The 26885-nt window shown below is 59.6% G+C and overlaps 1 protein-coding gene across 3 annotated transcripts in view; it reads left to right on the plus strand.

The window, feature by feature from the left end:
- The window catches only part of LOC142923721 (clustered mitochondria protein homolog), a 63171-nt gene that overhangs the window by 5159 nt on the left and 31127 nt on the right, over positions 1-26885 (plus strand). For all 3 annotated transcript variants that reach the window (XM_076064698.1, XM_076064697.1, XM_076064699.1), the window contains exons 2-4: positions 1378-2023; positions 9919-10090; positions 15222-15350. In XM_076064698.1, coding sequence (XP_075920813.1) covers positions 1382-2023; positions 9919-10090; positions 15222-15350 — 943 coding nt within the window. In that variant the 5' untranslated portion in view covers positions 1378-1381. The remainder of the gene's footprint in view (positions 1-1377; positions 2024-9918; positions 10091-15221; positions 15351-26885) is intronic.

A 26885-nucleotide genomic window follows, 5' to 3' on the forward strand; every position in this document is an offset into this window, starting at 1 on the left:
TCTCTATGTGTCTCTTTGTACCTCTATGGATCTCTATGTATCTCTATGGGTCTCTGTATCTCTGTGTATCTCTATGGGTCTCTATGTGTCTCTATGGGTCTCTATGTATCTCTGTGTATCTCTATGGGTCTCTATGGGTCTCTGTATCTCTGTGTATCTCTATGGGTCTCTATGTATCTCTTTGGGTCTCTGTGTATCTCTATGGGTCTCTATGTATCTCTATGGGTCTCTGTGTATCTCTATTAATCTGTGTGTCTCTGGGTCTCTATGGGTCTCTGTATCTCTATGTATCTCTGTGGGTCTCTATGTATCTCTATGGGTCTCTATGTATCTCTATGGGTCTCTATGTATCTCTGTGGGTCTCTTTGTATATCTATGTATCTCTATGTATGTATATTAATCTGTGTGTCTCTGTATCTCTGTGCATCTCTATGGGTCTCTGTATCTCTGTTTATCTCTGTGGGTCTCTATTTATATCAATGGGTCTCTATGTATCTGTATGGGTCTCTGTGTACCTCTATGGATCTCTATGTATCTCTGTGGGTCTCTATGTATCTCTATGGGTCTCTGTATCTCTGTGTATCTCTATGGGTCTCTATGTACCTCTATGGGTCTCTATGTATCTCTGTGGGTCTTTGTGTATCTCTTTGGGTCTCTGTATCTTTGTTTGTCTCAATGGGTCTCTGTATATCTCCATGGGTCTCTGTACATCTCTATGGGTCTCTATGTATCTCTGTGAGTCTCTATGTATCTCTATGGGTCTCTATGTATCTTTATGGGTCTCTGTATCTCTGTATATCTCTATGGGTCTCTGTACATCTCGATGCATGTCTATTAATCTCTGTATCTCTGTGTATCTCTGTGGGTCTCTGTATATCTCCATGGGTCTCTGTACATCTCTATGGGTCTCTATGGGTCTCTGTACATCTCTATGGGTCTCTGTGTATCTCTATGGGTCTCTGTATCTCTGTGTATCTCTATGGGTCTCTGTGTATCTCTATGGGTCTCTGTACATCTCGATGCATGTCTATTAATCTCTCTGTGTCTCTATATTTGGCCATTGCATTGCGTGCAAGCCGAGTGGGCGTGGCTAGCGGTGAAATTTGCATGTCAATGCAAAGGCTAGGAGAGGCATTGAACCCGTCGGTGTAACAGCTTCAATGCTCACCTTGTGTTGCCATCGAAACGTGATATTGTTATTATTTTTATTTATTTTATTGGAATTACTTTTTTTTATTATTGTTTGATCCTCTCTCCGACCCAAACGACCTGAATTTGCCGTGGTCACGGAACGCTTTTAAGTCAAAATTCGTGGTTTTAAATCCGCATTCACTGACACCCCCTCCCGCCCGCTCCGCCCCGCCCACTCCCGCTCAGGAGCATGCCATTGGCTGACGGAGACGTGGGCGTGGCAGGCGGAGGGCTGGGCGTGGCCACGGACCCGGCGGGCGTGGCCACGGACCTGGCGGGCGTGGCCGGCGGAGGGCTGGGCGTGGCCACGGACCCGGCGGGCGTGGCCACGGACCTGGCGGGCGTGGCCTGCGGAGGGCTGGGCGTGGCCACGGACCCGGCGGGCGTGGCCACGGACCTGGCGGGCGTGGCCTGCGGAGGGCTGGGCGTGGCCACGGACCCGGCGGGCGTGGCCACGGACCCGGCGGGCGTGGCCACGGACCCGGCGGGCGTGGCCAACGGCGAAGGGGGTCGCGCCGATGCCGTGGGCGGGGCCCGCGGCGCGGTGGGCGTGGCCGGACCCGACGGGGGCGTGGCCGGACCCGAAGGGGGCGTGGCCGGACCCGACGGGGGCGTGGCCAGCGGAGAGGGGGCGGTGTCCCGTACCGGTGAGGCTTCGGCAAGACAGGGTGAGCGGGATGGTGAGCGGGATGGTGAGCGGGCTGGTGAGCGGGATGGTGAGCTGGATGGTGAGCGGGATGGTGAGCGGGATGGTGAGGAGTTGGTGGTCATCCAGGAGACGGGCTTCAACGTCAACGTGCTGGCGCCAGGCATGGAGACGTTCCAAGTGCAGGTCAGGGTCACCGTCCATACACCCTCCACGTTGTCTCTCTCTGTGTCTGTGTGTCTGTGTCTCTGTGTGTCTGTGTGTGTCTCTGTGTCTCTGTGTGTCTGTGTGTCTCTGTGTCTCTCTCTGTGTCTCTGTGTCTCTGTGTGTCTCTGTGTCTCTCTGTCTGTGTCTGTCTCTGTGTGTCTGTGTGTGTCTCTGTGTCTCTGTGTGTCTCTCTGTGTCTGTGTCTGTGTGTGTCTCTGTGTCTGTGTGTGTCTCTGTGTCTCTGTGTCTCTGTGTCTCTGTCTGTGTCTGTGTCTCTGTGTGTCTCTGTGTGTCTGTGTGTGTGTGTCTGTGTGTGTCTGTGTGTGTCTCTGTGTGTCTCTGTGTGTCTCTGTGTGTCTCTGTCTCTGTGTCTGTGTCTCTGTGTGTCTCTGTGTGTCTGTGTGTGTGTGTGTCTGTGTGTGTCTGTGTGTGTCTCTGTGTGTCTCTGTGTGTCTCTGTGTGTCTCTGTCTCTGTGTCTGTGTCTCTGTGTATCTTTGTGTGTCTGTGTGTGTCTCTGTGTGTCTGTGTGTCTCTGTGTGTCTCTGTGTGTCTGTGTGTCTCTGTGTCTCTCTGTGTGTCTGTGTCTCTGTGTGTCTCTGTGTGTCTCTGTGTGTCTGTGTGTCTCTCTGTCTGTGTCTCTGTGTCTGTGTGTCTCTGTGTGTCTCTCTGTGTGTCTCTGTGTCTGTCTGTCTCTGTGTGTCTCTGTGTGTCTCTGTGTGTCTCTGTGTGTTTCTGTGTGTTTCTCTGTGTCTGTGTGTCTCTGTGTCTCTGTGTGTCTCTCTGTGTCTGTGTGTCTCTGTGTCTCTCTGTGTGTCTGTGTCTCTGTGTGTCTCTGTCTGTCTCTGTGTGTCTCTGTGTGTGTCTGTGTGTCTCTGTGTGTGTGTGTGTCTCTGTGTGTCTCTGTGTGTCTGTGTCTCTGTGTGTCTCTGTGTCTGTCTGTGTCTGTGTGTCTGTGTCTCTGTGTCTCTCTGTGTGTCTGTGTCTCTGTGTGTCTCTCTGTGTCTGTCTCTGTGTGTCTCTGTGTCTGTGTGTCTCTCTGTGTCTGTGTGTCTCTGTGTGTCTCTCTGTGTCTGTGTGTCTCTGTCTCTGTGTGTCTCTGTCTCTGTGTCTGTGTGTCTCTGTGTCTCTCTGTGTATCTGGGTCTCTGTGTGTCTCTCTGTGTCTGTGTCTCTGTGTGTCTCTCTGTGTCTGTGTGTCTCTGTCTGTCTCTGTGTGTCTCTGTGTCTCTGTGTGTGTCTCTGTGTGTGTCTCTGTGTGTGTCTGTGTGTCTGTCTCTGTGTCTCTGTCTCTGTGTGTCTCTGTGTCTCTGTGTCTGTCTGTGTGTGTTTCTGTCTGTCTCTGTGTCTCTGTCTCTGTGTGTCTCTGTGTCTCTGTGTCTGTCTGTGTGTGTTTCTGTCTGTCTCTGTGTGTCTCTGTGTCTCTGTCCCCGTGTCTCTCTCCCCGTGTCTCTCCCCCCGTGTCTCTCTCCCCCCGTGTCTCTCTCCCCGTGTCTCTCTCTCCCCTTGTCTCTCTCTCCCCATGTTTCTCTCCCCGTGTCTCTCTCTCCCCGTGTCTCTCTCCCCGTGTCTCTCTCTCCCCGTGTCTCTCTCTCCCCGTGTTTCTCTCCCCCCGTGTCTCTCTCCCCCCGTGTCTCTCTCCCCGTGTCTCTCTCCCCCCGTGTCTCTCCCCCCGTGTCTCTCTCTCCCCGTGTCTCTCCCCCCGTGTCTCTCCCTGTGTCTCTCTCTCCCCGTGTCTCTCTCACCCCGTGTCTCTCTCCCCGTGTCTCTCCCCCCGTGTCTCTCTCCCCGTGTCTCTCCCCCCATGTCTCTCTCCCCCCGTGTCTCTCTCTCCGTGTCTCTCTCCCCATGTCTCTCTCCCCGTGTCTCTCCCCCCATGTCTCTCTCCCCCCGTGTCTCTCTCCCCGTGTCTCTCTCACCCCGTGTCTTTCTCTCCGTGTCTCTCTCCCCGTGTCTCTCTCACCCCGTGTCTCTCTTCCCGTGTCTCTCTCTCCCCGTGTCTCTCTCCCCGCGTCTCTCTCTCCGTCTCTCTCCCCCCGTGTCTCTCTCACCCCGTGTCTCTCTCTCCGTGTCTCTCTCCCCGTGTCTCTCTCACCCCGTGTCTCTCTTCCCGTGTCTCTCTCTCCCCGTGTCTCTCTCCCCGTCTCTCTCCCCGCGTCTCTCTCTCCGTCTCTCTCCCCCCGTGTCTCTCTCTCCCCGTGTCTCTCTCCCCGCGTCTCTCTCCCCGTGTCTCTCCCCCCGTGTCTCTCTCCCCCCGTGTCTCTCTCACCCCGTGTCTCTCTCGCCGTGTCTCTCCCCCCGTGTCTCTCCCCCCATGTCTCTCTCACCCCGTGTCTCTCTCCCCCCGTGTCTCTCTCCCCGTGTCTCTCTCCCCCCGTGTCTCTCTCCCCGTGTCTCTCCACCCGTGTCTCTCCCCCCGTGTCTCTCTCCCCGTGTCTCTCTCCCCGTGTCTCTCTCCCCCCATGTCTCTCTCACCCCGTGTCTCTCTCCCCCCGTGTCTCTCTCCCCGTGTCTCTCTCCCCCCGTGTCTCTCTCCCCGTGTCTCTCTCCCCGTGTCTCTCCCCCCGTGTCTCTCTCCCCGTGTCTCTCCCCCCGTGTCTCTCTCTCCCCCGTGTCTCTCTCCCCCCGTGTCTCTCACCCCGTGTCTCTCCCCCCGTGTCTCTCTCCCCGTGTCTCTCCCCCCGTGTCTCTCTCACCCCGTGTCTCTCTCTCCCCGTGTCTCTCCCCCCGTGTCTCTCTCCCCCCGTGTCTCTCTCTCCTCGTGTCTCTCTCACCCCGTGTCTCTCTCCCCCCGTGTCTCTCTCCCCGTGTCTCTCTCCCCGTGTCTCTCCCCCCGTGTCTCTCTCCCCGTGTCTCTCTCACCCCGTGTCTCTCTTCCCGTATCTCTCTCACCCCGTGTCTCTCTCCTCGTGTCTCTCTCCCCCCGTGTCTCTCTCACCCCGTGTCTCTCTCTCCCCGTGTCTCTCTCTCCCCGTGTCTCTCTCCCCGTGTCTCTCTCTCCCCGTGTCTCTCTCTCCCCGTGTCTCTCCCCCCGTGTCTCTCTCTCCCCGTGTCTCTCTCCCCCCGCGTCTCTCTCTCCCCGTATCTCTCTCCCCCGTGTCTCTCTCCCCCCGCGTCTCTCTCCCCCCGTGTCTCTCTCTCCCCGTGTTTCTCTCCCCCCGTGTCTCTCTCTCCCCGTGTCGCTCTCTCCCCGTGTCTCTCTCCCCGTGTCTCTCTCCCCCCGTGTCTCTCTCCCCCCGTGTCTCTCTCCCTCCGTGTCTCTCTCTCCCCGTGTCTCTCTCTCCCCGTGTCTCTCTCCCCGTGTCTCTCCCCGTGTCTCTCCCCCCGTGTCTCTCTCCCCATGTCTCTCTCCCCGTGTCTCTCTCCCCGTGTCTCTCTCCCCGTGTCTCTCTCTCCCCGTGTCTCTCTCACCCCGTGTCTCTCTCCCCGTGTCTCTCTCCCCGTGTGTCTCTCTCCCCCGTGTCTCTCTCCCCGTGTCTCTCCCCCCGTGTCTCTCTCTCCCTGTGTCTCTCTCCCCCCGTCTCTCTCCCCCCGTGTCTCTCTCCCCCCGTGTCTCTCTCACCCCGTGTCTCTCTCCCCCCGTGTCTCTCTCTCCCCGTGTCTCTCTCTCCGTGTGTCTCTCTCCCCGTGTCTCTCTCCCCGTGTCTCTCTCCCCCCGTGTCTCTCTCTCCCCGTGTCTCTCCCCCCGTGTCTCTCTCTCCCCGTGTCTCTCTCTCCCCGTGTCTCTCTCCCCGTGTCTCTCTCCCCGTGTCTCTCTCCCCGTGTCTCTCTCCCCGTGTTTCTCTCTCCCCGTGTTTCTCTCTCCCCGTGTCTCTCTTTCCCCGTGTCTCTCTCCCCGTGTCTCTCTCCCCCCGTGTCTCTCCCCCCGTGTCTCTCTCGCCCCGTGTCTCTCTCGCCCCGTGTCTCTCTCTCCCCGTGTCTCTCTCACCCCGTCTCTCTCTCCCCGTCTCTCTCCCCCCGTGTCTCTCTCTCCCCGTCTCTCTCCCCCCGTGTCTCTCTCTCCCCGTGTCTCTCTCACCCCGTGTCTCTCTCCCCCATGTCTCTCTCCCCCCGTGTCTCTCTCCCCCCGCGTCTCTCTCTCCGTATCTCTCTCCCCCCGTGTCTCTCTCCCCCCGTGTCTCTCTCCCCCCGTGTCTCTCTCTCCCCGTGTCTCTCACCCCCCGTGTCTCTCTCCCCCCGTGTCTCTCTCCCCCCGCGTCTCTCTCTCCGTATCTCTCTCCCCCCGTGTCTCTCTCCCCCCGTGTCTCTCTCTCCCCGTGTCTCTCTCTCCCCGCGTCTCTCTCCCCGTGTCTCTCTCTCCCCGTGTCTCTCTCCCCCCGTGTCTCTCTCCCCGTGTCTCTCTCACCCCGTGTCTCTCTTCCAGTATCTCTCTCACCCCGTGTCTCTCTCCCCGTCTCTCCTCGTGTCTCTCTCACCCCGTGTCTCTCTCCCCGCGTCTCTCTCTCCGTCCCTCTCCCCACGTGTCTCTCACCCCGTGTCTCTCCCCCCGTGTCTCTCTCACCCCGTGTCTCTCTCACCCCGTGTCTCTCTCTCCCCGTGTCTCTCTCTCCCCGTGTCTCTCTCCCCCCGTGTCTCTCTCACCCCGTGTCTCTCCCCCCGTGTCTCTCTCACCCCGTGTCTCTCTCACCCCGTGTCTCTCTCACCCTGTGTCTCTCTCTCCCCGTGTCTCTCTCTCCCCGTGTCCCTCTCCCCCCGTGTCTCTCCCCCCGTGTCTCTCTCTCCCCGTGTCTCTCTTCCCGTATCTCTCTCACCCCGTGTCTCTCCCCCCGTGTCTCTCTCCCCGTGTCTCTCCCCCCGTGTCTCTCTCACCCCGTGTCTCTCTCTCCCCGTGTCTCTCCCCCCGTGTCTCTCTCCCCCCGTGTCTCTCTCTCCTCGTGTCTCTCTCACCCCGTGTCTCTCTCCCCCCGTGTCTCTCTCCCCGTGTCTCTCTCCCCGTGTCTCTCCCCCCGTGTCTCTCTCCCCGTGTCTCTCTCACCCCGTGTCTCTCTTCCCGTATCTCTCTCACCCCGTGTCTCTCTCCTCGTGTCTCTCTCCCCCCGTGTCTCTCTCACCCCGTGTCTCTCTCTCCCCGTGTCTCTCTCTCCCCGTGTCTCTCTCCCCGTGTCTCTCTCCCCGTGTCTCTCTCTCCCCGTGTGTCTCTCCCCGTGTCTCTCTCCCTCCGTGTCTCTCTCTCCCCGTGTCTCTCTCCCCGTATCTCTCTCCCCCGTGTCTCTCTCCCTCCGTGTCTCTCTCCCCCCGTGTCTCACCCCGTGTCTCTCCCCCCGTGTCTCACCCCGTGTCTCTCCCCCCGTGTCTCTCTCACCCCGTGTCTCTCTCCCCCCGTGTCTCCCGCCCCGTGTCTCTCTCTCCCCGTGTCTCTCTCCCCATGTCTCTCTCCCCGTGTCTCTCTCCCCCCGCGTCTCTCTCTCCCCGTGTCTCTCTCCCCCCGTGTCTCTCTCTCCCCGTGTCTCTCTCCCCCCGCGTCTCTCTCCCCCCGTGTCTCTCCCCCCGTGTCACTCTCCCCGTGTCTCTCCCCCCGTGTCTCTCTCACCCCGTGTCTCTCTCCCCGTGTCTCTCTCCCCGTGTCTCTCTCTCCCCGTGTCTCTCTCCCCCCGTGTCTCTCTCTCCCCGTGTCTCTCTCCCCCCGTGTCTCTCTCTCCCCGTGTCTCTCTCTCCCCGTGTCTCTCTCCCCGTGTCTCTCTCCCCGTGTCTCTCCCCGTGTCTCTCCCCGTGTCTCTCCCCCCGTGTCTCTCTCCCCATGTCTCTCTCCCCGTGTCTCTCTCCCCGTGTCTCTCTCTCCCTGTGTCTCTCTCACCCCGTGTCTCTCTCCCCGTGTCTCTCTCCCCGTCTGTCTCTCTCCCCCGTGTCTCTCTCCCCGTGTCTCTCCCCCCGTGTCTCTCTCTCCCCGTGTCTCTCTCCCTCCGTCTCTCTCCCCCCGTGTCTCTCTCCCCCCGTGTCTCTCTCACCCCGTGTCTCTCTCCCCCCGTGTCTCTCTCTCCCCGTGTCTCTCTCTCCGTGTGTCTCTCTCCCCGTGTCTCTCTCCCCGTGTCTCTCTCCCCCCGTGTCTCTCTCTCCCCGTGTCTCTCCCCCCGTGTCTCTCTCTCCCCGTGTCTCTCTCTCCCCGTGTCTCTCTCCCCGTGTCTCTCTCCCCGTGTCTCTCTCCCCGTGTCTCTCTCCCCGTGTTTCTCTCTCCCCGTGTTTCTCTCTCTCCGTGTCTCTCTCCCCGTGTCTCTCTCCCCCCGTGTCTCTCCCCCCGTGTCTCTCTCACCCCGTGTCTCTCTCACCCCGTGTCTCTCTCTCCCCGTGTCTCTCTCACCCCGTCTCTCCCCGTCTCTCTCCCCCCGTGTCTCTCTCTCCCCCGTGTCTCTCTCCCCCCGTGTCACTCTCCCCGTGTCTCTCTCTCCCCGTGTCTCTCTCACCCCGTGTCTCTCTCCCCCCGTGTCTCTCTCCCCCCGCGTCTCTCTCTCCGTATCTCTCTCCCCCCGTGTCTCTCTCCCCCCGTGTCTCTCTCCCCCCGTGTCTCTCTCCCCCCGTGTCTCTCTCTCCCCGTGTCTCTCTCTCCCCGCGTCTCTCTCCCCGTGTCTCTCTCTCCCCGTGTCTCTCTCCCCCCGTGTCTCTCTCCCCGTGTCTCTCTCACCCCGTGTCTCTCTTCCAGTATCTCTCTCACCCCGTGTCTCTCTCCCCGTCTCTCCTCGTGTCTCTCTCACCCCGTGTCTCTCTCCCCGCGTCTCTCTCTCCGTCCCTCTCCCCACGTGTCTCTCCCCCCGTGTCTCTATCTCCCCGTGTCTCTCCCCCCGTGTCTCTCTCACCCCGTGTCTCTCTCTCCCCGTGTCTCTCTCTCCCCGTGTCTCTCTCCCCCCGTGTCTCTCTCACCCCGTGTCTCTCCCCCCGTGTCTCTCTCACCCCGTGTCTCTCTCACCCCGTGTCTCTCTCACCCCGTGTCTCTCTCACCCCGTGTCTCTCCCCCCGTGTCTCTCTCTCCCCGTGTCTCTCTCTCCCCGTGTCTCTTTCCCCCCGTGTCTCTCTCTCCCCGTGTCTCTCTTCCCGTATCTCTCTCACCCCGTGTCTCTCCCCCCGTGTCTCTCTCCCCGTGTCTCTCCCCCCGTGTCTCTCTCACCCCGTGTCTCTCTTCCAGTATCTCTCTCACCCCGTGTCTCTCCCCGTCTCTCTCCCCGTGTCTCTCTCCCCGTGTCTCTCTCACCCCGTGTCTCTCACCCCATGTCTCTCTCTCCCCGTGTCTCTCTCCCCGTGTCTCTCTCACCCCGTGTCTCTCTCCCCGTGTCTCTCTCCCCCCGTGTCTCTCTCCCCGTGTCTCTCTCCCCCCGTGTCACTCTCCCCGTGTCTCTCCCCCCGTGTCTCTCTCCCCCCGTGTCTCTCTCTCCCCGTGTCTCTCTCTCCCCGTGTCTCTCTCTCCCCGTGTCTCTCTCTCCCCGTGTCTCTCTCCCCGTGTCTCTCTCTCCCCGTGTCTCTCTCCCCATGTCTCTCTCCCCGTGTCTCTCTCCCCGTGTCTCTCTCTCCCCGTGTCTCTCTCCCCGTATCTCTCTCCCCCGTGTCTCTCTCCCTCCGTGTCTCTCTCCCCCCGTGTCTCACCCCGTGTCTCTCCCCCCGTGTCTCTCTCTCCCCGTGTCTCTTCCCCCGTGTCTCACCCCGTGTCTCTCCCCCCGTGTCTCTCTCTCTCCCCGTGTCTCTCTCCCCGTGTCTCTCTCCCCCAGTGTCTCTCTCTCCCCGTGTCTCTCTCTCCCCGTGTCTCTCTCCCCGTGTCTCTCTCCCCCCGTGTCTCTCTCCCCCCGTGTCTCTCCCCCCGTGTCTCTCTCTCCCCGTGTCTCTCTCCCCGTGTCTCTCTCACCCCGTGTCTCTCTCTACCCGTGTCTCTCTCTCGCCGTGTCTCCCGCCCCCAGGTGTGTCCACAGGAGCTGGTGCAGGAGGTGGTGCAGCTGCTGATGGACCGGGCCGACTGCTGCCACCGCACATGCTTCTCGCTGCGCCTGCGAGGGGAGACGCTCGATCCCTTCGCCGAGGTCCGGAGCATTCCAGGATTCACGGCCGGAGCCACGATCAGCGTGGTGGAGGGTGGGTGACGTGCACCTAGCCTGGCACCCGTGCGGTGACGTGCACCTAGCCTGGCACCTGTGGGTGACGTGCACCTAGCCTGGCACCTGTGGGTGACGTGCACCTAGCCTGGCACCCGTGGGTGACGTGCACCTAGCCTGGCACCCGTGCGGTGACGTGCACCTAGCCTGGCACCCGTGCGGTGACGTGCACCTAGCCTGGCACCTGTGTGGTGGAGGGTGGGTGACGTGCACCTAGCCTGGCACCTGTGGGTGACGTGCACCTAGCCTGGCACCTGTGTGGTGGAGGGTGGGTGACGTGCACCTAGCCTGGCACCTGTGTGGTGGAGGGTGGGTGACGTGCACCTAGCCTGGCACCTGTGTGGTGGAGGGTGGGTGACGTGCACCTAGCCTGGCACCTGTGGGTGACGTGCACCTAGCCTGGCATCTCCCCCTGTGTTGAGTGAGTGAGTGGGTGAGTGAGTGGGTGAGTGGGTGAGTGAGTGGGTGAGTGAGTGAGTGAGTAGGTGAGTGAGTGAGTGAGTGGGTGAGTGAGTGAGTGGGTAAGTGAGTGAGTGAGTGAGTGGGTGAGTGAGTGGGTGAGTGGGTGAGTGGGTGAGTGGGTGGGTGGGTGAGTGGGTGGGTGAGTGGGTGAGTGAGTGAGTAGGTGAGTGAGTGAGTGAGTGGGTGAGTGGGTGAGTGAGTGAGTGGGTGAGTGAGTGAGTGAGTGGGTAAGTGAGTGAGTGAGTGGGTGAGTGAGTGGGTGAGTGGGTGAGTGAGTGGGTGAGTGAGTGAGTGAGTGGGTGAGTGAGTGGGTGAGTGGGTGAGTGTGAGTGTGTGAGTGAGTGAGTGAGTGGGTGAGTGGGTGAGTGAGTGGGTGAGTGAGTGGGTGGGTGAGTGAGTGAGTGGGTGAGTGAGTGGGTGGGTGAGTGAGTGAGTGAGTGGGTGAGTGAGTGAGTGAGTGGGTGAGGGTGAGTGAGTGAGTGAGTGGGTGAGTGTGTGAGTGAGTGAGTGAGTGGGTGAGTGAGTGGGTGAGTGAGTGAGTGGGTGAGTGAGTGGGTGGGTGAGTGAGTGAGTGAGTGTGTGAGTGATTGAGTGAGTGAGTGGGTGAGTGAGTGGGTAAGTGTGAGTGAGTGGGTGAGTGAGTGGGTGAGCGAGTGGGTGAGTGTGTGAGTGGGTGAGTGAGTGAGTGAGTGTGTGAGTGAGTGGGTGAGTGAGTGAGTGGGTGAGTGAGTGGGTGGGTGAGTGAGTGAGTGAGTAGGTGAGTGAGTGAGTGAGTGGGTGAGTGGGTGAGTGAGTGAGTGAGTGGGTGGGTGTGTGAGTGAGTGGGTGAGTGGGTGAGTGAGTGGGTGAGTGAGTGGGTGGGTGAGTGAGTGAGTGGGTGAGTGAGTGAGTGAGTGGGTGGGTGTGTGAGTGAGTGGGTGAGTGAGTGGGTGAGTGAGTGAGTGGGTGAGTGAGTGGGTGGGTGAGTGAGTGGGTGAGCGAGTGGGTGAGTGGGTGAGTGAGTGGGTGAGTGGGTGAGTGAGTGAGTGAGTGGGTGAGTGAGTGAGTGAGTGGGTGAGTGAGTGAGTGAGTGGGTGAGTGAGTGGGTGAGTGGGTGAGTGTGAGTGTGTGAGTGAGTGAGTGAGTGGGTGAGTGGGTGAGTGAGTGGGTGAGTGAGTGAGTGGGTGAGTGAGTGGGTGGGTGAGTGAGTGAGTGAGTGGGTGAGTGAGTGAGTGGGTGAGTGAGTGGGTGAGGGTGAGTGAGTGAGTGGGTGAGTGAGTGGGTGAGTGTGAGTGTGTGAGTGAGTGAGTGGGTGAGTGAGTGGGTGAGTGAGTGAGTGGGTGAGTGAGTGGGTGGGTGAGTGAGTGAGTGAGTGGACCCCCCTAATGGAACATCTTCGCCGGTTAGAAACATTTAGGCTGGCCTGCCTACGATCCATCCTGGGTTTAACCAGACTGGATTGTGTGAGGAGCTCACAAATCCTTGAAAGATCTGGGCAGGGTCCCATCGGTGAGCTCCTCCGGCAGGCAAGGCTGCGATGGCTGGGTCATGTAGCCCGCATGCCCAGCCACCGCATGCCGAAACAGCTTTTGTTTGGCCGGATTGAGGGGGCTAAACGGGCGCGGCACGGGCTAGAGAAGAGATGGAGTGATGTGGTACAGGAGGACGTGGAGCTGAGTGGACTTGCCGATGACTGGTACCAGCGGTGTCAAGATCGGCCTCTGTGGAGGAGGCTCGTGAAGGATGCTACTGGGCAGTTGGAGGCAGTCGCCCTCCAACAACAACGGAGGGCGGAGGAGCGACGCTCACAACAGCGAGCGGAGCGCCGGGTGGCTAAAGCACAGCAGGTTGGCACAGTAGGGGGCACAGGTGGTGCATCAGCCAGTCATCTCAGTCAGTCGACCCGTGGCACCTGGGTCTGCCCCGTGACCTCCTGCCAGCGGGCGTTCGACACTTCACGTGGCCTCAGGGTGCACATAGCCTGGCACAAGCGTCGTGGTGACGTCACCGCCACTTAGTGGCGAATGGCGGTTGTTGTTGTTGTTGTGTGAGTGAGTGACTGAGTGTGTGAGTGGGTGAGTGAGTGGGTGAGTGAGTGTGTGAGTGATTGAGTGAGTGAGTGGGTGAGTGAGTGGGTGAGTGTGAGTGAGTGGGTGAGTGAGTGGGTGAGCGAGTGGGTGAGTGTGTGAGTGTGTGAGTGGGTGAGTGAGTGGGTGGGTGAGTGAGTGAGTGAGTAGGTGAGTGAGTGAGTGAGTGGGTGAGTGGGTGAGTGAGTGAGTGGGTGGGTGTGTGAGTGAGTGGGTGAGTGGGTGAGTGAGTGGGTGAGTGAGTGGGTGGGTGAGTGAGTGAGTGGGTGAGTGAGTGAGTGAGTGGGTGGGTGTGTGAGTGAGTGGGTGAGTGAGTGGGTGAGTGAGTGAGTGAGTGGGTGAGTGAGTGGGTGGGTGAGTGAGTGGGTGAGCGAGTGGGTGAGTGGGTGAGTGAGTGGGTGAGTGGGTGAGTGAGTGAGTGAGTGGGTGAGTGAGTGAGTGAGTGGGTGAGTGAGTGAGTGGGTGAGTGAGTGGGTGAGTGGGTGAGTGTGAGTGTGTGAGTGAGTGAGTGAGTGGGTGAGTGGGTGAGTGAGTGAGTGGGTGGGTGAGTGAGTGAGTGGGTGAGTGAGTGAGTGGGTGGGTGAGTGAGTGAGTGGGTGGGTGAGTGAGTGAGTGGGTGAGTGAGTGAGTGAGTGGGTGAGTGAGTGGGTGAGGGTGAGTGAGTGAGTGAGTGGGTGAGTGAGTGGGTGAGTGTGAGTGTGTGAGTGGGTTAGTGAGTGGGTGAGTGAGTGTGTGAGTGATTGAGTGAGTGAGTGGGTGAGTGTGAGTGAGTGGGTGAGTGAGTGGGTGAGCGAGTGGGTGAGTGAGTGGGTGAGTGAGTGAGTGAGTGTGTGAGTGAGTGGGTGAGTGAGTGAGTGGGTGAGTGAGTGGGTGGGTGAGTGAGTGAGTGAGTAGGTGAGTGAGTGAGTGAGTGGGTGAGTGGGTGAGTGAGTGGGTGAGTGAGTGAGTGAGTGGGTGAGTGGGTGAGTGAGTGGGTGAGTGAGTGGGTGAGTGAGTGAGTGAGTGTGTGAGTGAGTGTGTGAGTGTGTGTGAGTGAGTGAGTGTGTGTGTGAGTGAGTAATTGTGTGTGTGTGAGTGAGTGGGTGAGTGGGTGAGTGAGTGAGTGGGTGAGTGAGTGAGTGGGTGAGTGAGTGGGTGAGTGAGTGAGTGGGTGAGTGAGTGAGTTGGTGAGTGAGTGGGTGAGTGAGTGAGTGAGTGGGTGAGTGAGTGAGTGAGTGACTGAGTGAGTGGGTGAGTGAGTGGGTGAGTGAGTGGGTGAGTGAGTGAGTGGGTGAGTGAGTGGGTGAGTAAGTGAGTGAGTGGGTGAGTGAGTGTGTGAGTGAGTGGGTGAGTGAGTGAGTGGGTGGGTGAGTGAGTGAGTGGGTGAGTGAGTGAGTGGGTGGGTGAGTGAGTGAGTGAGTGGGTGAGTGAGTGAGTGGGTGAGTGAGTGGGTGAGGGTGAGTGAGTGAGTGAGTGGGTGAGTGAGTGGGTGAGTGTGAGTGTGTGAGTGGGTTAGTGAGTGGGTGAGTGAGTGTGTGAGTGATTGAGTGAGTGAGTGGGTGAGTGAGTGGGTGAGTGTGAGTGAGTGGGTGAGTGAGTGGGTGAGCGAGTGGGTGAGTGAGTGGGTGAGTGAGTGAGTGAGTGTGTGAGTGAGTGGGTGAGTGAGTGAGTGGGTGAGTGGGTGGGTGAGTGAGTGAGTGGGTGAGTGAGTGAGTGGGTGGGTGAGTGAGTGAGTGAGTGAGTGGGTGAGTGAGTGAGTGAGTGGGTGAGTGAGTGGGTGAGGGTGAGTGAGTGAGTGAGTGGGTGAGTGAGTGGGTGAGTGTGAGTGTGTGAGTGGGTTAGTGAGTGGGTGAGTGAGTGTGTGAGTGATTGAGTGAGTGAGTGGGTGAGTGAGTGGGTGAGTGTGAGTGAGTGGGTGAGTGAGTGGGTGAGCGAGTGGGTGAGTGAGTGGGTGAGTGAGTGAGTGAGTGTGTGAGTGAGTGGGTGAGTGAGTGAGTGGGTGAGTGAGTGGGTGGGTGAGTGAGTGAGTGAGTAGGTGAGTGAGTGAGTGAGTGGGTGAGTGGGTGAGTGGGTGAGTGGGTGAGTGGGTGAGTGAGTGGGTGAGTGAGTGGGTGAGTGAGTGAGTGAGTGTGTGAGTGAGTGTGTGAGTGTGTGTGAGTGAGTGAGTGTGTGTGTGAGTGAGTAAGTGTGTGTGTGTGAGTGAGTGGGTGAGTGGGTGAGTGAGTGAGTGGGTGAGTGAGTGAGTGGGTGAGTGAGTGGGTGAGTGAGTGAGTGGGTGAGTGAGTGAGTTGGTGAGTGAGTGGGTGAGTGAGTGGGTGAGTGGGTGAGTGAGTGGGTGAGTGAGTGAGTGAGTGACTGAGTGAGTGGGTGAGTGAGTGGGTGAGTGAGTGGGTGAGTGAGTGAGTGGGTGAGTGAGTGGGTGAGTAAGTGAGTGAGTGGGTGAGTGAGTGTGTGAGTGAGTGACTGAGTGAGTGAGTGGGTGAGTGGATGAGTGAGTGGGTAAGTGAGTGAGTGGGTGGGTGAGTGTGTGAGTGAGTGGGTGAGTGAGTGTGTGTGAGTGTGTGAGTGTGCACCTAGCCTGGCACCTCCCCTGTGTGTGTGTAGAGGCGTACACGGCGAGGGAGGCTCGTATCCACGTGCGTCACGTCCGCGACCTGCTGCAGGTGCCATCCGTAACGTCGGACGTCGAGTCGCCCAGCTTCCTGCGCTCCGTGCTCGGGAACCGTCTGTACGGTACGTGCCAGGCTAGGTGCATGCGGTGGTGCGGGCCTCAACTCATTCACCCGTTCACCCATTCACCCGTTCACCCATTCACTCATTCACCCGTTCACTCATTCACTCATTCACCCATTCACTCGTTCACCCATTCACTCATTCACCCATTCACTCATTCACCCATTCACTCATTCACCCATTCACTCATTCACCCGTTCACCCATTCACTCATTCACCCATTCACTCATTCACCCATTCACCCATTCACTCATTCACCCGTTCACCCGTTCACCCGTTCACTCGTTCACCCATTCACTCATTCACCCATTCACTCATTCACCCATTCACCCGTTCACCCGTTCACTCGTTCACTCATTCACTCATTCACCCGTTCACCCATTCACTCATTCACCCATTCACCCATTCACCCGTTCACCCATTTACTCATTCAGTCATTCACCCATTCACTCATTCACCCATTCACTCATTCACTCATTCACCCATTCACCCATTCACTCATTCACCCATTCACTCATTCACCCATTCACTCATTCACTCATTCACCCATTCACTCATTCACCCATTCACTCATTCACCCATTCACTCGTTCACCCATTCACTCATTCACTCATTCACTCATTCACCCATTCACTCATTCACCCATTCACCCATTCACTCATTCACCCATTCACTCATTCACCCGTTCACTCATTCAGTCATTCACTGATTCACCCATTCACCCATTCAGTCATCAACTGATTCACCCATTCACTCATTCACCCGTTCACCCATTCACTCATTCACTCATTCACCCATTCACTCATTCACCCATTCACCCATTCACTTGTTCACCCATTCACTCATTCACTCATTCACCCATTCACTTATTCACCCATTCACCCGTTCACTCATTCACCCGTTCACCCATTCACTCATTCACCCATTCACTCATTCACCCGTTCACCCATTCACTCATTCAGTCATTCACCCATTCACTCATTCACCCATTCACTCATTCACTCATTCACCCATTCACCCATTCACTCATTCACCCATTCACTCATTCACCCATTCACTCATTCACTCATTCACCCATTCACTCATTCACCCATTCACTCATTCACCCATTCACTCGTTCACCCATTCACTAATTCACTCATTCACTCATTCACCCATTCACTCATTCACCCGTTCACCCATTCACTCATTCACCCATTCACTCATTCACCCGTTCACTCATTCAGTCATTCACTGATTCACCCATTCAGTCATCAACTCATTCACCCATTCACTCATTCACCCACTCACCCATTCACCCATTCACTCATTCACCCGTTCACTCATTCACTCATTCACCCATTCACTCATTCACTCATTCACCCGTTCACTCATTCACTCATTCACCCATTCACTCATTCACCCGTTCACTCATTCACCCGTTAACTCATTCACCCATTCACTCATTCACCCATTCACTCATTCACCCATTCAGTCATCAACTCATTCACCCATTCACCCATTCACTCATTCACCTATTCACTCATTCACCCATTCATTCATTCAGTCATTCACTCATTCACCCATTCAGTCATCAACTCATTCACCCATTCACTCATTCGGGCATAAACTCATTCACTCAAAAGCTACCCCAGGTAGCCTCCAGCAGGGCTGTAGGGGCAAGTGCTGCTAGTAGCGAGTAGCAGCAGCAGTGTCTATGTACTACACACACCACACACACAGACAAAGCTACCCCAGGTAGCCTCTAGCAGGGCTGTAGGGGCAAGTGCTGTTAGTAGCGAGTAACAGCAGCAGTGTTTATGTACTACACACACCACACACAGACAAAGCTACCCCAGGTAGCCTCTAGCAGGGCTGTAGGGGCAAGTGCTGTTAGCTAGCGAGTAGCAGCAGCAGTGTCTATGTACTACACACACCACGCACAGACATAGCTCCCCCAGGTAGCCTCTAGCAGGGCTATAGGGGCAAGTGCTGTTAGTAGCGAGTAGCAGCAGCAGTGTCTATGTACTACACACACCACACACACAGACAAAGCTCCCCCAGGTAGCCTCTAGCAGGGCTGTAGGGGCAAGTGCTGTTGGCGAGCGTCTATGAAGGCTACCGGCACTGTGGCTACACACACAGAGGGGGTGGGTGGTCAGTACCACCACGCCTGGCCGCCTTTGTCTCTCCCCCAGTGCTAGCGACATTCACTACACCACCACAGCTACACCAGGTACTCATTTGAGGCTGAGTCGACCTAGGGGAGGCCCAGGACCGGTTCAGATAATCGTCACTGGCGGTGTTGGCTGTGAGCGGGAATCGAACCCGGGTCGCCGGGTTTGTCCCTCCGACCCGTGTCTCTCTCCCCGTGTCTCTCTCTCCCCATGTCTCTCTCCCCGTGTCTCTCTCCCCCCGTGTCTCTCTCCCCCCGTGTCTCTCTCCCCGTGTCTCTCTCCCCGTGTCCCTCTCTCCGTGTCTCTCTCCCCCCGTGTCTCTCTCCCCGTGTCTCTCTCCCCGTGTCCCTCTCTCCGTGTCTCTCTCCCCGTGTCTCTCTCCCCGTGTCTCCCCCCCCCTGTGTCTCTCTCCCCGTGTCTCTCTCCCTCCGTGTCTCTCTCTCAGTGTCTCTCTCCCCGTGTCTGTATCCCCCCGTGTCTCTCTCCCCGTGTCTCTCTCTCCCCGTGTCTCTCTCCCCATGTCTCTCACCCCATGTCTCTCACCCCGTGTCTCTCCCCCCGTGTCTCTCACCCCGTGTCTCTCTCCACCCGTGTCTCTCTCCCCGTGTCTCTCTCCCCCCGTGTCTCTCCCCCCGTGTCTCTCCCCCCGTGTCTCTCTCCCCGTGTCTCTCTCCCCCCGTGTCTCTCCCCCCGTGTCTCTCCCCCCGTGTCTCTCTCCCCGTGTCTCTTTCTCCCCGTGTCTCTCTCCCCGTGTCTCTCACCCCGTGTCTCTCTCCCCCCGTGTCTCTCTCCCCGTGTCTCTCTCCCCCCGTGTGTCTCCCCCTGTGTCTTTCTCCCCGTGTCTCTCTCCCCGTGTCTCTCTCTCCCCGTGTCTCTCTCCCCGTGTCTCTCTCCCCCGTGTCTCTCCCCCCGTGTCTCTCCCCCGGTGTCTCTCTCCCCGTGTCTCTTTCTCCCCCTGTCTCTCTCCCCGTGTCTCTCTCTCCCCGTGTCTCTCTCTCCCCGTGTCTCTCTCTCCCCGTGTCTCTCTCCCCGTGTCTCTCTCTCCCCGTGTCTCTCTCCCCGTGTCTCTCTCCCCGTGTCTCTCTCCCCGTGTCTCTCTCTCCGTGTCTCTCTCCCCGTGTCTCTCTCTCCGTGTCTCTCTCTCCCCGTGTCTCTCTCCCCGTGTCTCTCTCCCCGTGTCTCTCTCTCCCCGTGTCTCTCTCCCCGTGTCTCTCTCTCCGTGTCTCTCTCCCCGTGTCTCTCTCCCCGTGTCTCTCTCTCCCCGTGTCTCTCTCCCCATGTCTCTCTCCCCGTGTCTCTCTCCCCCTGTCTCTCCCCGTGTCTCCCGCCCCATGCCTCTCCCCCTGTGTCTCTCACCGTGTCTCTCTCCCCGTGTCTCTCTCCCCCCGTATCTCTCTCCCCGTGTCTCTCTCTCCGTGTCTCTTCCCCCGTGTCTCTCTCCCCGTGTCTCTCCCCCCGTGTCTCTCTCCCCGTGTCTCTCCCCCCGTGTCTCTCTCCCCATGTCTCTCCCCGTGTCTCTCTCCTCGTGTCTCTCCCCCCGTGTCTCTCCCCGTTTCTCTCCCCCCGTCTCTCTCTCCCCGTGTCTCTCTCCCCGTGTCTCTCTCCCCGTGTCTCTCCCCCCGTGTCTCTCTCCCCGTGTCTCTCCCCGTGTCTCTCTCCTCGTGTCTCTCCCCCCGTGTCTCTCCCCCCGTCTCTCTCTCTCCCCTTGTCTCTCTCACCGTGTCTCTCTCCCCGTGTCTCTCCCCGTGTCTCTCTCCCCGTGTCTCTACCCCCGTGTCTCTCCCCGTGTCTCTCTCCCCGTCTCTCTCTCCCCGTGTCTCTCTCCCCGTGTCTCTCTCCCCGTGTCTCTCTCCCCGTGTCTCTCTCTCCCTGTGTCTCTCCCCTCGTGTCTCTCCCCATCAGAACCATCTGGAACTCTCTCTCCCCGTGTCTCTCTCCCCGTGTCTCTCTCCCCGTGTCTCTCTCACCGTGTCTCTCTCCCCCCGTCTCTCCCCGTGTCTTTCCCCATCAGAACCATCTGGAACTCTCTCTCCCCGTGTCTCTCTCCCCGTGTCTCTCTCACCGTGTCTCTCTCCCCGTGTCTCTCTCCCCGTGTCTCTCTCACCGTGTCTCCCCCCGTGTCTCTCTCTCCCCGTGTCTCTCTCCCCGTGTCTCGCTCACTCTGTCTCTCCCCCCGTGTCTCTCTCACCGTGTCTCTCCCCCGTGTCTCTCTCCCCCCGTGTCTCTCTCCCCGTGTCTCTCTCCCCGTGTCTCTCCCCGTGTCTCTCCCCATGTCTCTCCCCGTGTCTCTCCCCATCAGAACCATCTGGAACTTTCTCCCTCCGTGTCTCTCTCCCCGTGTCTCTCTCTCCCCGTGTCTCTCCCCCCGTGTCTCCCTATCAGAACCATCTGGAACTCTCTCCCCCTGTGTCTCTCTCCCCGTGTCTCTCTCTCCCCGCGTCTCTCCCCCCGTGTCTCTCCCCATCAGAACCATCTGGATCTCTCTCCCCCCGTGTCTCTCTCCCCGTGTCTCTCTCACCGTGTCTCCCCCCGTGTCTCTCTCCCCGTGTCTCTCCCCATCAGAACCATCTGGAACTCTCTCCCCCCGTGTCTCTCTCCCCCCGTATCTCTCTCCCCGTGTCTCTCTCCCCGTGTCTCTCCCCCCGTGTCTCTCTCCCCGTGTCTCTCCCCCCGTGTCTCTCTCCCCGTGTCTCTCCCCCCGTGTCTCTCTCCCCATGTCTCTCCCCGTGTCTCTCTCCTCGTGTCTCTCCCCCCGTGTCTCTCCCCGTTTCTCTCCCCCCGTCTCTCTCTCCCCGTGTCTCTCTCCCCGTGTCTCTCTCCCCGTGTCTCTCCCCCCGTGTCTCTCTCCCCGTGTCTCTCCCCGTGTCTCTCTCCCCGTGTCTCTCCCCCCGTGTCTCTCCCCCCGTCTCTCTCTCTCCCCTTGTCTCTCTCACCGTGTCTCTCTCCCCGTGTCTCTCCCCGTGTCTCTCTCCCCGTGTCTCTACCCCCGTGTCTCTCCCCGTGTCTCTCTCCCCGTCTCTCTCTCCCCGTGTCTCTCTCCCCGTGTCTCTCTCTTCGTGTCTCTCCCCATCAGAACCATCTGGAACTCTCTCCCCCCGTGTCTCTCTCCCCGTGTCTCTCTCCCCGTGTCTCTCTCCCCGTGTCTCTCTCCCCGTGTCTCTCTTTCCCTGTGTCTCTCCCCTCGTGTCTCTCCCCATCAGAACCATCTGGAACTCTCTCTCCCCGTGTCTCTCTCCCCGTGTCTCTCCCCCCGTGTCTCTCTCCCCGTGTCTCTCCCCCCGTGTCTCTCTCCCCATGTCTCTCCCCGTGTCTCTCTCCTCGTGTCTCTCCCCCCGTGTCTCTCCCCGTTTCTCTCCCCCCGTCTCTCTCTCCCCGTGTCTCTCTCCCCGTGTCTCTCTCCCCGTGTCTCTCCCCCCGTGTCTCTCTCCCCGTGTCTCTCCCCGTGTCTCTCTCCCCGTGTCTCTCCCCCCGTGTCTCTCCCCCCGTCTCTCTCTCTCCCCTTGTCTCTCTCACCGTGTCTCTCTCCCCGTGTCTCTCCCCGTGTCTCTCTCCCCGTGTCTCTACCCCCGTGTCTCTCCCCGTGTCTCTCTCCCCGTCTCTCTCTCCCCGTGTCTCTCTCCCCGTGTCTCTCTCCCCGTGTCTCTCCCCATCAGAACCATCTGGAACTCTCTCCCCCCGTGTCTCTCTCCCCGTGTCTCTCTCCCCGTGTCTCTCTCCCCGTGTCTCTCTCCCCGTGTCTCTCTCTCCCTGTGTCTCTCCCCTCGTGTCTCTCCCCATCAGAACCATCTGGAACTCTCTCTCCCCGTGTCTCTCTCCCCGTGTCTCTCTCCCCGTGTCTCTCTCACCGTGTCTCTCTCCCCCCGTCTCTCCCCGTGTCTTTCCCCATCAGAACCATCTGGAACTCTCTCTCCCCGTGTCTCTCTCCCCGTGTCTCTCTCACCGTGTCTCTCTCCCCGTGTCTCTTTCCCCGTGTCTCTCTCACCGTGTCTCCCCCCGTGTCTCTCTCACCCCGTGTCTCTCTCCCCGTGTCTCTCTCCCCGTGTCTCGCTCACTCTGTCTCTCCCCCCGTGTCTCTCTCACCATGTCTCTCCCCCCGTGTCTCTCTCCCCCCGTGTCTCTCTCCCCGTGTCTCTCTCCCCGTGTCTCTCCCCGTGTCTCTCCCCGTGTCTCTCCCCATCAGAACCATCTGGAACTCTCTCCCTCCGTGTCTCTCTCCCCGTGTCTCTCTCTCCCCGTGTCTCTCCCCCCGTGTCTCCCTATCAGAACCATCTGGAACTCTCTCCCCCTGTGTCTCTCTCCCCGTGTCTCTCTCTCCCCGCGTCTCTCCCCCGTGTCTCTCCCCATCAGAACCATCTGGAACTCTCTCCCCCCGTGTCTCTCTCCCCGTGTCTCTCTCCCCGTGTCTCTCCCCCCGTGTCTCTCTCCCCGTGTCTCTCCCCGTGTCTCTCTCCCCGTGTCTCTCCCCCCGTGTCTCTCCCCCCGTCTCTCTCTCTCCCCTTGTCTCTCTCACCGTGTCTCTCTCCCCGTGTCTCTCCCCGTGTCTCTCTCCCCGTGTCTCTACCCCCGTGTCTCTCCCCGTGTCTCTCTCCCCGTCTTTCTCTCCCCGTGTCTCTCTCCCCGTGTCTCTCTCCCCGTGTCTCTCCCCATCAGAACCATCTGGAACTCTCTCCCCCCGTGTCTCTCTCCCCGTGTCTCTCTCCCCGTGTCTCTCTCCCCGTGTCTCTCTCCCCGTGTCTCTCTCTCCCTGTGTCTCTCCCCTCGTGTCTCTCCCCATCAGAACCATCTGGAACTCTCTCTCCCCGTGTCTCTCTCCCCGTGTCTCTCTCCCCGTGTCTCTCTCACCGTGTCTCTCTCCCCCCGTCTCTCCCCGTGTCTTTCCCCATCAGAACCATCTGGAACTCTCTCTCCCCGTGTCTCTCTCCCCGTGTCTCTCTCACCGTGTCTCTCTCCCCGTGTCTCTCTCCCCGTGTCTCTCTCACCGTGTCTCCCCCCGTGTCTCTCTCACCCCGTGTCTCTCTCCCCGTGTCTCTCTCCCCGTGTCTCGCTCACTCTGTCTCTCCCCGTGTCTCTCTCACCATGTCTCTCCCCCCGTGTCTCTCTCCCCCCGTGTCTCTCTCCCCGTGTCTCTCTCCCCGTGTCTCTCCCCGTGTCTCTCCCCGTGTCTCTCCCCATCAGAACCATCTGGAACACTCTCCCTCCGTGTCTCTCTCCCCGTGTCTCTCTCTCCCCGTGTCTCTCCCCCCGTGTCTCCCTATCAGAACCATCTGGAACTCTCTCCCCCCGTGTCTCTCCCCCCGTGTCTCTCCCCATCAGAACCATCTGGATCTCTCTCCCCCCGTGTCTCTCTCCCCGTGTCGCTCCCCATCAGAACCATCTGGATCTCTCTCCCCCCGTGTCTCTCTCCCCGTGTCTCTCTCACCGTGTCTCCCCCCGTGTCTCTCTCCCCGTGTCTCTCCCCATCAGAACCATCTGGAATTCTCTCCCCCCGTGTCTCTCTCTCCCCGTGTCGCTCCCATCAGAACCATCTGGAACTCTCTCCCCCCGTGTCTCTCTCCCCCTGTGTCTCTCTCCCCGTGTCTCTCTCCCCCCGTGTCTCTTTCCCCGTGTCTCTCCCCATCAGAACCATCTGGAACTCTCTCCCCCTGTGTCTCTCCCCCCGTGTCTCTCTCCCCCTGTGTCTCTCTCCCCGTGTCTCTCTCTCCCCGCGTCTCTCCCCCTGTGTCTCTCCCCATCAGAACCATCTGGATCTCTCTCCCCCCGTGTCTCTCTCTCCCCGTGTCGCTCCCCATCAGAACCATCTGGATCTCTCTCCCCCCGTGTCTCTCTCCCCGTGTCTCTCTCTCCCCGTGTCTCTCCCCATCAGAGCCATCTGGAACTCTCTCCCCGTGTCTCTCTCTCCGTGTCTCTCTCCCCGTGTCTCTCTCCCCGTGTCTCTCTCTCCCCGTGTCTCTCTCTCCCCGTGTCTCTCTCTCCCCGTGTCTCTCTCACCGTGTCTCTCTCACCGTGTCTCTCTCCCCGTGTCTCTCTCCCCGTGTCTCTCTCCCCGTGTCTCTCTCACCGTGTCTCCCCCCGTGTCTCTCTCACCCCGTGTCTCTCTCCCCGTGTCTCTCTCCCCGTGTCTCTCTCACCGTGTCTCTCCCCCCGTGTCTCTCTCACCGTGTCTCTCCCCCCGTGTCTCTCTCCCCCCGTGTCTCTCTCCCCGTGTCTCTCTCCCCGTGTCTCTCCCCGTGTCTCTCCCCGTGTCTCTCCCCATCAGAACCATCTGGAATTCTCTCCCCCCGTCTCTCTCTCTCCCCGTGTCTCGCTCTCCCCGTGTCACTCCCCCCGTGTCTCCCTATCAGAACCATCTGGAACTCTCTCCCCCTGTGTCTCTCTCCCCGTGTCTCTCTCTCCCCGCGTCTCTCCCCCCGTGTCTCTCCCCATCAGAACCATCTGGAATTCTCTCCCCCCGTGTCTCTCTCCCCCCTTGTCTCCCTCTCCCCGTGTCGCTCCCATCAGAACCATCTGGAACTCTCTCCCCCCGTGTCTCTCTCCCCCCGTGTCTCACCCCCCGTGTCTCTCTCCCCGTGTATCTCTCCCCGTGTCTCTCCCCATCAGAACCATCTGGAACTCTCTCCCCCCGTGTCTCTCTCCCCCTGTGTCTCTCTCCCCGTGTCTCTCTCCCCCCGTGTCTCTCCCCCCGTGTCTCTCCCCATCAGAACCATCTGGAACTCTCTCCCCCCGTGTCTCTCTCCCCGTGTCTCTCTCACCGTGTCTCTCTCTCCCCGCGTCTCTCCCCCTGTGTCTCTCCCCATCAGAACCATCTGGATCTCTCTCCCCCCGTGTCTCTCCCCCCGTGTCTCTCTCCCCGTGTCTCTCTCTCCCCGTGTCTCTCCCCATCAGAGCCATCTGGAACTCTCTCCCCGTGTCTCTCTCCCCGTGTCTCTCTCCCCCCGTGTCTCTCTCCCCGTGTGTCTCTCCCCATCAGAACCATCTGGAACTCTCTCCCCCCGTGTCTCTCTCCCCGTGTCTCTCTCCCCGTGTCTCTCTCCCTGTGTCTCTCTCCCCGTGTCTCTCTCCCCCCGTGTCTCTCTCCCCGTGTCTCTCTCCCCGTGTCTCTCTCCCCGTGTCTCTCTCCCCATCAGAACCATCTGGATCTCTCTCCCCGTGTCTCTTTCACCGTGTCTCTCTCTCCCCGTCTCTCCCCCCGTGTCTCTCCCCATCAGAACCATCTGGAACTCTCTCCCCCTGTGTCTCTCTCCCCGTGTCTCTCTCCCCATCAGAACCATCTGGATCTCTCTCCCCGTGTCTCTCTCCCCGTGTCTCTCTCACCGTGTCTCTCTCTCCCCGCGTCTCTCCCCCCGTGTCTCTCCCCATCAGAACCATCTGGATCTCTCTCCCCCCGTGTCTCTCTCCCCGTGTCTCTCTCTCCCCGTGTCTCTCTCCCCGTGTCTCTCCCCCCGTGTCTCTCCCCATCAGAACCATCTGGAACTCTCTCCCCCCGTGTCTCTCTCCCCGTGTCTCTCTCCCCGTGTCTCTCCCCCCGTGTCTCTCTCCCCGTGTCTCTCCCCGTGTCTCTCTCCCCGTGTCTCTCCCCCCGTGTCTCTCCCCCCGTCTCTCTCTCTCCCCTTGTCTCTCTCACCGTGTCTCTCTCCCCGTGTCTCTCCCCGTGTCTCTCTCCCCGTGTCTCTCCCCCCGTGTCTCTCCCCGTGTCTCTCTCCCCGTCTCTCTCTCCCCGTGTCTCTCTCCCCGTGTCTCTCTCCCCGTGTCTCTCCCCATCAGAACCATCTGGAACTCTCTCCCCCCGTGTCTCTCTCCCCGTGTCTCTCCCCCCGTGTCTCTCTCCCCGTGTCTCTCTCTCCCTGTGTCTCTCCCCTCGTGTCTCCCCATCAGAACCATCTGGAACTCTCTCTCCCCGTGTCTCTCTCCCCGTGTCTCTCTCCCCGTGTCTCTCTCTCCCCGTGTCTCTCTCCCCGTGTCTCTCTCCCCGTGTCTCTCTCTCCCCGTGTCTCTCTCCCCCCGTCTCTCCCCGTGTCTTTCCCCATCAGAACCATCTGGAACTCTCTCTCCCCGTATCTCTCTCCCCGTGTCTCTCTCACCGTGTCTCTCTCCCCGTGTCTCTCTCCCCGTGTCTCTCTCACCGTGTCTCCCCCCGTGTCTCTCTCACCCCGTGTCTCTCTCCCCGTGTCTCTCTCCCCGTGTCTCGCTCACTCTGTCTCTCCCCCCGTGTCTCTCTCACCGTGTCTCTCCCCCCGTGTCTCTCTCCCCCCGTGTCTCTCTCCCCGTGTCTCTCTCCCCGTGTCTCTCCCCGTGTCTCTCCCCGTGTCTCTCCCCGTGTCTCTCCCCATCAGAACCATCTAGAACTCTCTCCCTCCGTGTCTCTCTCCCCGTGTCTCTCTCTCCCCGTGTCTCTCCCCCCGTGTCTCCCTATCAGAACCATCTGGAACTCTCTCCCCCTGTGTCTCTCTCCCCGTGTCTCTCTCTCCTCACGTCTCTCCCCCCGTGTCTCTCCCCATCAGAACCATCTGGATCTCTCTCCCCCCGTGTCTCTCTCCCCGTGTCGCTCCCCATCAGAACCATCTGGATCTCTCTCCCCCCGTGTCTCTCTCCCCGTGTCTCTCTCACCGTGTCTCCCCCCGTGTCTCTCTCCCTGTGTCTCTCCCCATCAGAACCATCTGGAATTCTCTCCCCCCGTGTCTCTCTCCCCCCGTGTCTCTCTCTCCCCGTGTCGCTCCCATCAGAACCATCTGGAACTCTCTCCCCCCGTGTCTCTCTCCCCCTGTGTCTCTCTCCCCGTGTCTCTCTCCCCCCGTGTCTCTCCCCCCGTGTCTCTCCCCATCAGAACCATCTGGAACTCTCTCCCCCTGTGTCTCTCTCCCCCTGTGTCTCTCTCCCCGTGTCTCTCTCTCCCCGCGTCTCTCCCCCTGTGTCTCTCCCCATCAGAACCATCTGGATCTCTCTCCCCCCGTGTCTCTCTCTCCCCGTGTCGCTCCCCATCAGAACCATCTGGATCTCTCTCCCCCGTGTCTCTCTCCCCGTGTCTCTCTCTCCCCGTGTCTCTCCCCATCAGAGCGATCTGGAACTCTCTCCCCGTGTCTCTCTCCCCGTGTCTCTCTCCCCGTGTCTCTCTCTCCCCGTGTCTCTCTCTCCCCGTGTCTCTCTCTCCCCGTGTCTCTCTCTCCCCGTGTCTCTCTCACCGTATCTCTCTCCCCGTGTCTCTCTCCCCGTGTCTCTCTCCCCGTGTCTCTCTCACCGTGTCTCCCCCCGTGTCTCTCTCACCCCGTGTCTCTCTCCCCGTGTCTCTCTCCCCGTGTCTCTCTCACCGTGTCTCTCCCCCCGTGTCTCTCTCACCGTGTCTCTCCCCCCGTGTCTCTCTCCCCCCGTGTCTCTCTCCCCGTGT

Source organism: Petromyzon marinus, unplaced genomic scaffold (genome assembly GCF_048934315.1).
Source record: "Petromyzon marinus isolate PM22_M1 ecotype Great Lakes invasive population unplaced genomic scaffold, UKy_Petmar_22M1.pri1.0 PM_Scaffold_61, whole genome shotgun sequence".
Taxonomy (NCBI): Eukaryota; Metazoa; Chordata; class Hyperoartia; order Petromyzontiformes; family Petromyzontidae; genus Petromyzon; species Petromyzon marinus.